Genomic DNA, 12274 nt, shown 5'->3' with positions numbered 1-12274 from the left:
CAGGTTATATTCTTTGACATTTTTTATAATTTAATGATCTATTTACCATCAATGTAAAAAAAATTGCCAGGCTTAATCCTGATTTAACCTCACCCTTAATTATTAAAAATAGTTAAGCACTTACCATAATGTGATTGAAATGCCTGTGGTTTTACGACCTGATTACAGTGGTTACACATCACCAAATAGAAATCATCATGAGCCGGGCAAAGACCAAATATTGGCATATCTAAAAACAAAAAGACAAAATGGCATCTCTCAGCTGCTGACAATTATAGAAAAACAGTTTAATTACAGAGCCATGACACTAGTGTTGAATCAAAATTTTAGAGACATTTGTATCAAATTTGAAAATGAGGAAAAAAGAGCATATAATGCAATAGATAATTTTGTGCTGGAGTATTACAAAAGCAAAAATCTTACTACAAAGATACATGTAAAATGAGTGATTACTTGTAGAAAACATCTATTAGAAAACTGATTTAGGACTGATTATTTTATACCAGATGCAATAATGCAATAAAAAAAGACTGACTTCAATTGAGACAAACACAACATAAGAGGGGATGTTTTATGTATTCTGAAAAGGGCTTTGGATTTTATTCCAATGTCATTAAATGAATTCAAAATTTAACTTCATTTGCTATTTAATTTTTTTAAACCATTTTAAACACACAGTCATTCACCAGGCAGAATTACATGCCTAATGGTTTTATTTGTTTAACAGTGCATTATAGTCCAGCCATCTGCTGCCAGAGATCCATGGAACAGCTACACAGGAGACAGAACCAGAGATAACAGTATGTCAGAGCATGTGTGGATTGCAGAGATAACACACATACTTGGAGACTTTTACAAATAAAATTAGTTTCTACAATTTTACTTTGAAGAATACAGTTTGTTAAGAATATATTTAACAGTTTTAACTGCATTCAGAGACTACTGGAGCAATAAATTCAGCATTCACTACAAAAATTAAAGGTATATTATATTTATATAACTTAAAAATGTTATTCAATCATTAAAAGACAAAACACCAGAAACTGCAAACAATATGTGTCTACGGATCTGTAACACTATATAAAGGTTAAAAACTGACATAAGCAAACTTATTTTCTTATAAAAACCCTCAAGTAATAGATTTATCTTAATAGAAACTTAGAAAATAAGTTAAACTTGTTTACCCTTGTGCTAGAACTGACCCCATAGTTTGGTTTTACAGCTACTAATTTGCCTATGTATGCTTTTAGCAACATCCACTGCTTTGTCCATTAATAGAACAGCAATTATGAAATAAATTGAGTGTGTTGCACATTAAGTGTGCCATAATTCAAGGCAACTGCTCACAGAAAGACACCATCAGCCCTGTTCACTTTGTTTCTCACAGACAGAGAATATATCTACACCAAAACTACTTCCAGAATTAGTATTTATCTTCATAATAAAAAAATTCAATACTTTTATTTAGAAGTCATAAGGTTTATCCCACATTTTCCACACATCTTACTAGTGCTACATCAAAATTAAGCATGAGACCTGCAATAACAGCCCCAACTGGATTTTGCAGTTGGATGCAAATGCAATGACCAAAGACATCTAACTTGGCTGAGATCACAGCTACCCTCACCTGAATCACAGACACATTTTCACAACTGAAGTTACATCAAATAAACAAATCATCTCGCACTTTAAGTAGCAACTCTTGCTTATTTATTTATATGATATTTATTGAAAAAAGCATGAAAACCTGTGACACACCCAACTACTGCAAGCCAGACAAAATTAGTAAATATATGCTGAGTGGGGAAAAAATCAGATAGGAATAATAAGTTTCTATTTTTCAATATCTACTTTCTGTGATGTAATATCAAGCTATGTACGAAAAAAAGTAAAAGCTTAAATGTCATTGCTAATATTTCATGCAGGAATATTCCCTTTGGGTATGCCCATGTATCAAAGTTTATACACACAAGCAAATACTCCAGGGTCACTTTCACAATAGCTGAGATGAATGGGACAGTAACAGCATGCACTGCCTGATATTTACATTGCTAGCAGCCCACAGAGAGGCTGCTCCTGTGTGATGCCCAGACAACTGTAAATCCACACCCTGGAACCTGTTCCCATAGCTGTGCCTTTCAGACTGTGCTGGATTCTCAGACTTTACACCAGCTTTACTGAATGCAGGGGAAATCATTAACAGGAGAGAAGGACTGCAAGATAAAGCACTCCTTCACACCAGTCAGAGACACCACATCCATGTGCCATCACTCTAAGGAACCTTCCATGAATATTTGCTGGCAATACAGAACTGCAATTTTAAATGGTAACTGAGACAAACTGACAGAAATGGATGTAAACAAAAGAGTTTTCCTAGTTCAGTTTGAGGATCCCAAGAAATCTGGATAATTTACAAAGGTCCTTTACACTGTGAAACACCTTCAGTTTTAAAATTTTAGCTCCAAGTGACAGAAGGCAATGACAGAGTGCCAGGAAATACACAAATTCACAAAGGACCTTTCCAAGAGTAAAACCACTTGACACAGAGAAAAGAATTTGCTGCACACACCAAATCACAACCTGATTTCAAAGGAAGTCATGCACAAGACTCCAGCCAGATCACACAAATTAATGCAAAAGATCTTGTAGCCCACAGTGGTCTCCTACAGCACTGATATCAGAATAACAACTCAACCAGTGAGGGAGTAGAAAAGGTTAGAGACCAAAATGCAATTTAACAATGGCTTTGAAACTGTAAGGAGTTTGACCAAACCAAAATCATGAAAGACAACTGGAAGAGACCTGAGTCCACACTTCTCAATCCAGAAGCATCATTTTTTAGGCAGGTAAGATCTCACATCTTTAATGTGCCTCATGCTATTAGCTGAGCAGGGCAAGAGCAGATTTCAGGGAAATCTTGCTTCTCTTTCTGTGTTCCAACAGGACAAACACCTATGTGGCACTGTTAGGGAGTGACAAATTAGACAATGAAAATTTTAGAGAACAACATACAGAACAGTTTAACAAAACTTACACAGTAAGTATGTACCAGGAATAGGTGATGGATGCCCAATTTTTCTGTCCCCTGTCAGCCATTTATGAAAGTTCACCTATATTGTGTAGTTGGTATTCTAACACCTAGTACTTTACACCTGATCCACTTTATGATGTGCACATTTTCTATTTAGAAGTCTAATGAAGTTTCTAGTATTTCACCAGTGTCATCTCAAGACATTGTTACTCTGGGTTTAAAGATTACTTTTTGAAACACTTCACTTTGTAAAGCCTGTGCCTCTCAAGGAAGAGCCTGACAACTGTGATTCATATGTTCCTCTTTCAAAGCTGGGCTCATTTAACTCTCTCCATCTGGGAATATTTTTCAAGGTCTAACTAAAAAGTTAAATCAAGACCTCAAACTTTCCATGTATTTTTCCATAAATGCAGTATTCTTTGTATCAACATACAGATACTATTATAAGAGCTGTTAGTTACATTAATTCTATTAACACCAGAAAGAAAAACAACTTCCTTTACCTCCATAATAGGAAGCCTCTGGACACTGATCCCCAGAATTCACTTCTCCTTTCAAATGTAACTGAATTTTTAGAAAAACAACTTTAAATGATGCATTACTGCACTCTTTACCAAGACCAGAACAAGCCCATGCCATACACAATTCTGAGATAACTGCATCAGTTGCTGAGCATGTAACTAGGAAAATGCTTCTTACTTGGAAAAGGTCAGTGTAGGATCATTTTCTAACAAAAAAAGAAAAAGCAATAATGGATAATTTGGCATACTGTGCATCAAGTAAAATGGAGCTCAGCATGCCTCATCTAAAAAGTTTTCTTACACTGATCTGCCATCTCTTCTTCTCTGAAACACACTGTGGAAACACACAAATGATTGAATAATTTCTTAGCATTTCCAACATTCTCTTTCAGGACAGCTACACTGAAGAAACTCATGCTCATTAAAACTAACTGTGCCTGCATACTCTCAATCCCTCATTTCTATTACTTAATATCACACAGAACACATAAAACAGGCTAAAACTATCTCAGAGAACAGGCCAGCAGCTTGCATTTAATTACCCACTAGATTTCAGTGACTACCAGAGCTATGTATTTTAATTGGATTTTTCCTTTCTAACTCCCCAAATGTATCAAATTTCCTACAAATCTTGTACCTTTTCAGACTGGGACCACTGTACAGTCCATCTATCCTAGTATCTAACAAGGCAACATCCCTTCTAGAAATGAAATTAAATATCAACAAAAAAGGTGAGGTTAAGATCCTCTCCAGGACAGCAACTGCTGGAGGAAAAGAGTAAAGGCTGCCTGGGTGCAGAGACCAGAACAGCAGTTTCTTATTTGCCAGAAGTCTGCTTATTGCAGTTCAAAGAAGGTGGAGAATGAAAACTGAATCAGAGGAAGAGAAAGCAAAACTACCAAGAGATGAAAGGGCAAAGAACAAACTATCAAGGTTATGACAAAAAAGAAAGCTTGATCAAGAAAAGCAAAAGGAGTATGTAGAAGTTCTGCAGAAATAGCCAGAACATTGCTAATGCTCATTCTTCCCTATCCATTCTCAGCATAAACAGCTGCTTATTAAGATTAGTTTTTAAAGTCCAAGCCTGATTTACAACAAAGATGTACATACTACTCACCACTGAGTGTAATTTGACAATGGACATTGTAGGCTGATGCCTGATGTGAACAGCAAAATGTTTGTAAAATGTTTTGGCTACAAAGATTCCACAGAACAGCATAACATGCCTTCACCACTGCACCAACCTGGTTATACTTCCAGAAAGACTTTATCACTATAGTTAATATTAGATGCATTAAAGTCACAATACCCTACACTATTAAATTTACACTGACAGCACAGATATAACTCCCTATTATCTTTACAACCTCCCAAACACTGAATTTGTTTTTAGTGGAGTCTGATCCAAATCCACCTTAAGTAAATGTACCAACTTCTATCAATTTACTAGGTTTTACATTAAGACATCAGGGAATTGTTTCAAGTACTATATAAGGAAATTGTAAACAGATCCCATTATTTTGAAATGTTGCCAAAATCTGGCTTGTTTGAACAATTTACTTCACGGACCAAGTAAGTTTAAATTATGTTCACCAACAGCTATCTTGAATACATTTGCTCTGTACTAGCTGGGTTTTGTCTTCTCATTAGAAAGTCTTGAACACACTAAGGTAAAAAATATGCCAGTACACCTCGTTTTAACTTAACTGGTAGATCTCTTTCTCTACAGTAGAATTGTAGTAAAACTTTTATTTAAGACAATACAGCATTTCACTAACATCTGATAAATCTTTGAAAAGGGGAAAAAACACCACAGTTGTAGTAACAAAGCAGCTGACATCTTAGAGGAAAAGAAATCTTGTGATAACTCCCATAATTTGCTTGCAACACATGTCTCAGGTACTGTCAGATCCTGATAAAGTAATAAATATTTCTGTTGTTTTACCCTTTATGGCTGTGGTGAACATGTCATTTAGTATGTCAAAGCAGACAAAACCTCCCAAATTACTATTTTTAAGAGCTTGTGATCTGAGGAAGAGGCACAAGGAGGGAGAAGGAAGGCAACTAACCAGCACTGAGGACCACATGAAACAGACTGTACCAAAACCAGGCAAATTTCAGAAAGCTCAGCTCTGTTACCACCAGACTTGGAGTCGGCCCAGAAAACAAAAATTCTGCCAAGAAATCTGCACAGCAGGTAAGCAATGGATTCAATGCTGAATCTATTACTGACATTAAGTGTCAATACCAAGTATTCTTCAGGCAGAAGGAGAATCTTGGCTGCAAACTGAGGCAGCTACAAACAGCACTGCAATGTATCTTAACTAACCTGGTTATCTTAAGTAAAGCTCCCATCTATTTAAAGTAATATAGGCCCTTAATTTACCTGATATGAATGTTTTATTAAAAAAAAAAAAAAGTGATCCAAGTTAAGGCCTTGAAAAGTCAAAGTCCCTTTTATACAGATACTTCATTTTCTGCAACTAAACCATTATTTTCTAAACAATATCTTCCAAACTATTTTGGAGAAACACTCAAGTGCTTATCATTCATGAACAGATGTGGTTTTGTATACTTATCAATGCTGACGTAAAATTAAACTACTGCACTTTTTTTTCTGTGTACCACGCAAGATGATAACAAAAGAAGAATATTTCTAAACACATATTGTGAACAAAATAACTAAACCCATATAGAAATTAGAGTGCTCTGGTTTACACAACTTTGGAAACAAAGTAAGAGATTCTAGCATAACATACTTGAGGGTATTCTGCAAAATTTCAAGTAATGAACACTTAGGTATTAATAGAACACAAGTATTTTATGAACCATATGTGCAGGCCTAACCAATTTGTGCCTGCAGAGAACATACATATAACCAAATGAACAAAACATAAAATGATCAAATCTACACCCAGAAACACTGTTTGGAAAAAAAATCTCTCCCATAAGGTTTATGCTCATATTGCCTCAGATACAAAACAGCCTTTTAATACAAAATAAAACAAACCAAATGCACATTCCCATATCTGAGCTGTTTCATTTAGGTTCAGAGAGAAGCATTGCTGAAGTATTTTCTTCAAGGTTACCCATCTTTAAAATTCTTTGCCAACTCCACTCTGTACATTAAATACCTTACATTATGTAACTGCACATACAGCCTTGGAAGTCCAGCTACTTTTGGGGACATTTAAAAGGCAGAGCTCTCCTTGGATTCAGAGCACAAGTGCATGAACTTTGTTTCACTGAGTAGTTGCTGATTGATCAGCTGAAGGAAGGAACAGCTGAAGACTTGATTAACTGTTTTGACTGTGTTTTCCCCTTCAGCAAATACAGCAATTACCCAGCATTTTATTGAATACTCAAACCTCAAAGTTTTGGCTCAGAGAAATGACTTTCAGTTCAAGACCAAAAAACCCCACAATCTGGTTTAAGTAGGCACAGGAGCTGCATTAGAAGATTTGATCACTGTCATAAATCTCCACTAGTGTTAGAACATTTAGTTCATCTCTAAAAGAGGTGTCCTCTCTGTCCAGTCTCCTTTCAAAAACTCAGGATAGTCTGTCTTTCCAAAGCTACAGCTCTCTAGTCTGTCCTTCCAAAGCTACAGCTCTCTAGATTTTACTTTGCTTTTCCCAAATTCAGATTGCCCTGCTGAAAGGGCCCAGGATCACCTACCTCTTTTCCATAGGTGCAGCTGTGTTGCATTCCCCAAACCCCATCCCCTTGAGCTTCACCTCCAGCAGAAAGGTTTGCTGCAGGCAGCAACACTCCTCTGTGCACACACAAATCCAAACAGCCATCCTTGTGCAAGGCTACTGGCACAGCAATTCCCCCAGAGCCCTTCCTCCCTCTCTCTGCCAGGATGCAGAATGAAACACTAAATTTTAGTTCTCTAAAATTTAACAGTTCTGGGAAATGTCTGTGTCTTTTACCCAAGGATAAAAACTGAGCAACAGATACCAAAGAGAAGTGTGTCATGCACACGTGCACCTGCAGCCTACTGCACAGCTGGGAGTTCTAATTTTAGGCTCCCAAGATTTCAATGTTCCTGTAATTATATATAATGCATATTAAAGTAGACATCTAAGTATTTAGTTAAATTCTTTGTATATGAATTCATCTACAAACAAATAATTTCTTTGAAAATCTAACTCAAAATGCATGTCAAATTCCTCATTCAAGCTATTAAACAGGTTTTCTAAGTTGATTGTACAGAACAATAAATAATTTCAGTGAAGAAGGTTACAGAGAATTGTCTGTAGAAAGACTAATGAGTAAATTTCTCAATGAAACACAAATAGCATATTTTAATCTGAAAAGCTTTATAAGTCTCCCCCTCACATCGTATCCTGTTACATCAATTTTTCATCACCAACTTGAATGAAGTCAGTCATCTGCAAAAACCATTTCCATTAATTTTTTAATGAGTTTTCAGACCTAAAGATACTTTTAATTTCTCCAACCAATTTGTATATTACACAAATGTTGAACAAAATTTGTCATGTAAGATATCTTCATTCAAAGTCATGCATTATTTTTAGTTAGCATGATCTCATAGTGCCACTGCTGTATTTTGGGAAAGCCAACAAACTATTATTTATGTTTTTCTGTAAAAAAACCCAAACAATTCTAAAATAGCTTAAGGAACCCTCAAAAATTAATTGAGTTTTGCAATTATGACACAAAAATGAAACTGGATTCAGGGAATGAAACCCTATAATTTGAACAGTAAAATTAAAATCTGGACTAAGCTAATATGAAAGTGTACACAGAAACACTTCAATTATTATGCAGAAAACCTACCATGAGGGGGGAGAAAAGTTCTAGATAAGCCACTAGTCAAACACAGCCTCAATTAAACTGAAATAAATCACCTATAGAATATTCTAAAATGTATCTTAAGTCACAGCCTGCAGCACACTACAATTATGAATTGTTCTAACATCAACAGGTTTGGTATTTTTCTCCTGTTTCACGCACAGCACTCCATGTACTCTGCAGCAGCTGTACTTCTGGAGTAGGAAAAAGGAAGTTTGTTTTATTTAAACCTAAACTCACAGTTTACATAAAGCTGCTCAACACAGCAGAAGTATTTTGATACGACGTGACTGCAAGTGGTGAACATGTTCCAGGCTTCCCAGCCTCTCCCATCTCCTACCTAGGCACGCTTTTAAGGGAAAATAAACCTGGCATAAGCGTGGCATTTTTGCCCCTTTCCTGTGTGACTGTCCACATCCAGCCATTTGACTGGGTGCTGGCTGTAACTCAGTAACTGACAGAGCAGAGCAGTAACAGCCACTTCCATTTACACATTTTCTTACTAGTGGGAGCTGGAGGAACACAATGTGCCCATGACTACATCTCTTGTGACAGGAGAACACCCCGAAATTTAGCAATAATAAAGTGCACCTTTTTCCCTGCTACCTGGGACATGCACAGTGCTCATCCTTCTACCTCTTCCCTGCTGGCCACAGCCCAAATTCCCATATGACAGCAGCAAGCTGTTAATTCCTTAACTGTAAAAAGACAACACATCTTTGTGCAAAGAACACTGAGTTTTCACATCATGCACCTGATACCTGAGGGAGCAAATCAGCACATTCAAAAAAAAAAAAAAAAGTAAGGAAAACAACACACAGGACCTGTCAACTGAATTGTATATCAATATTTTCTTTTATTAGGCAAGCCAACTACCTAAAACCACCCCACCCCTGCCACTCCCATTTTCTCCATGCACTGGAACATCCACCTCAAAAATAAGACTGTTTCAATAATGCCTCATATAGCCATAAGGAAACTGATGACTGTTGATTTTCACATACCAGCTTACACTTCCTCACTCCTCTCAATTTGGCAGGCACTATTAGTTTTTTCAGTAAAATTTACCTCCTTTGCTTTGCAGATTTACTGGGACTTGATTTGATACAATAAAAATATAATAATGTAACTTGCACAGCAACAGGCATATAAATGTACTATAGCAAAAAACCCCAACAGTACTGTGATAGTTAATAAGATCAGAAGATAAAGTGTAAAATAAAACAGTGTTTTTCTTGTTATAGTGCAGTAAAAGGGCTAACCTACTTGTTATGTACTTGAACACATATGTAATTACACAAAGTATTTTGAACTATTGCATACCTTTAGACAAAGAAATATGACTATTTCAATTATCTAGCTGAGGAACTGGTAAACCCTGAGTCTTTACTTCTTACAATTGATATATACCAGCACATACAGAGCTACTGTCATCAGAGATTTCCTTCCACGAGGGGACCCACCTGTTCAGAAGGGTTAGGCTTTAAACCTGTGCTAGCTGCCCTCTGACACACAGTTGTATGAATTAAATAGGTAAGCAGGGAAGAAAAATCAGGCTACCCATTCACAGAATAAGGTCAGTAATTTCACTGCTGGTTATTTGTGATACAACACAAACACAGTTCAGCCTAAAAAATCTTTATGGAAGTGCATTTTTTTTATTGTTATGGAATTTTGAATTGTTCTAAAGAAGAAATTTAGGTTTTGCCTTTGCATGTCACCTCCTCTTTAGATGAAACCCACCGCTATCCTTATTCCAAGATGTATGTCTTCACTGTTAGGAGATATTTGCCTTATTGTCGGAGCCTGTCTTCACAAAATCTTCCAAAATTCCATCTCCAAACATTACACATAAAATACATGATATGTGTGTTACAGAGGAAAAAAAAACCCAAAAAACTTTGAAAACACTGAGCGAACAAATCTGCATTAGGTGTTATTCTTCTGTATCTGGCACTAACTCTCCACTACTGAAATCACCAATTTCACTCTTCAACGGAAAGGGGTTGGGAAGGATGGCAACTTTAAATATTTTTAAAGTAAGATGTATTAAAAAATTAAGATAATTTAGATCACGTTATACATGCAGAAGATCTGAAAGGACTGAACCGCTTTAAAGTAGTTTTTCTGCTCTTTCATGGTCTGGGCCTCTTTAACATAACCAGAACACCAGCCCACTTGTGATGTACACAGAAAGTAACACCTTCAGCAGAACACAATAAAAGGAAAGGAGAAAAGAATTTGCTCAGACTACTTAATGTTTTGATTTGGTTGGTTGGTTTGGTCCAACTCACATTTCTGGCAGATACTTTTAAGACTACTTCCCTCCTCTGGTCTCTCTGCAGATAACAGTACTCATCACACTTGGGAAGAAGGTATTGGATATGTATGAATGGACCTAAACACACAGTGGGAGGTGAAAAAAAGAACTTTTCTCCCTTTCTTTGGCCAGCTTGGGAGCAAAATGCTCTACTCTAAGGAAAAATTACTGAAATAGGCATCAGCTTTAATTTTTAGACATCTCATGTCAAAAAGGACATAAAACCAATAAACCTGATTATATAAGCAGCACGACAAAGTCATCCTTATGCAGATTCAAGATTAGACATATTCAGAGCACAACTGTGCAATGAGACACAGGCAAGTGGTGTCCTGCTCCCCCAGGAAACCCCCAGACCTCAAGTGGTGGTCCTGATGCACTGTGTCACAAGATGAAGCCTGTTTGCAAAGAGGAAGTCACAGAAGACACACGGGGTCAGTATTAAGGAACAGGCACAACAAAGAACACCGAGTTGGTATTTCAAAAACACACAGAAAAGGACACTTCAGAGCACCATTAAACTGCCCCTGGATGACTCAGGATGAAAACAGTAAGATTAAATAGACAACAGAAAACTGAAAGGTAAACAGGATCCTTTGATATTTTAACAAATTCGTAGAGTTTACCACCCTCCAGTACACTGAAAACAAATAGAATATCTACCTTCCTAAAGCAGATAAAAGATAACTACTGCAAACATATCCAGGATAACAAAACCACAGTTTACAACAGAGGCAGATCCTCTGCCAGGCACAGCAGTTGTACACACATGACTTTCAGGACCTAGGCTGGGATCTTCAGCTCAAACTCACTGGGAGACTTAGGCAATCTCTACTGGTGCCTATCCAGGGTAGGCAGGAAGCCAAAGCTGCTGCTGCCAAACTTGTTGATCCAGTCCTCCCAGTGCTGGCCCACAATGCACTGCTTTGGGTTTGGAAATGGCTCAAAAGCTTTTGCTTCCAGCAACAGCGTGGAACATGTGGGGAAAAATGCCAAAGGAGTCCAAGAAAGAGTACTGCCAGGCCACCATAACAGTAGGGACACCCCAAATGCTCCCATGAGTCAGTGACATCACCCCGGGCACTGCGATGACAAACGACGCCACGCTTCCTGCAAGACCTTGGTCACCAAGTGCAAGAAAACTCTTGGAGGGATTAAATTATAAATAAATTAAATTATAAATAAAACTGCAGATGTTGCACCTTACCATCATGTCTTCCTATTTCATAATGAAGAGCACCATCTACCCAGGCTGTGATTTTTGCCCTTTCCAGGGACAGGGGCCTTTCTTCACATCATTGTGGTTATCCAGGAGAATTTTGGATGGTGTCAGCAGGAGGACAGAGAATTGCACTGTTCCACAGAGGACCCCTTTTGCATCCCAGGCAGTTGTAAACAAGTCTCAGATGAGACATGTTGACAGCACACTGAAGATTTTACTCCTCTGCTCTACTCTGAGGATAAAAATAGTATTCTTGTCTCCTAGACTATCAAGCTAACACTTCAGATCATTAAATTCAGGCCATAAAAACAAGAAAAGAAACTTACAAGTTTTATTCCAGCAAATGACACAGTGGTCTG

At 37.2% G+C, this 12274-nt stretch overlaps 1 protein-coding gene across 5 annotated transcripts in view; it reads right to left on the bottom strand.

Moving 5' to 3' along the window:
* Nucleotides 1–12274, bottom strand: part of ATXN7 (ataxin 7) — an 83081-nt gene that overhangs the window by 32264 nt on the left and 38543 nt on the right. For 3 of the 5 annotated variants that reach the window (XM_059856719.1, XM_059856720.1, XM_059856721.1), the window contains one exon: nt 125–229. The exons of 1 other annotated variant lie outside the window; for it this stretch is intronic. In XM_059856719.1, coding sequence (XP_059712702.1) covers nt 125–229 — 105 coding nt within the window. Of the gene's footprint in view, nt 1–124; nt 230–7230; nt 7406–12274 lie in introns of those variants that run through there. One more of the 5 variants, XM_059856723.1, reaches the window with a different exon arrangement.

Source organism: Haemorhous mexicanus, chromosome 11 (genome assembly GCF_027477595.1).
Source record: "Haemorhous mexicanus isolate bHaeMex1 chromosome 11, bHaeMex1.pri, whole genome shotgun sequence".
Lineage (NCBI taxonomy): Eukaryota > Metazoa > Chordata > Aves > Passeriformes > Fringillidae > Haemorhous > Haemorhous mexicanus.
Note: the sequence above shows the minus strand (reverse complement) of the source record. Positions and strands in the feature narration are given on the sequence as shown.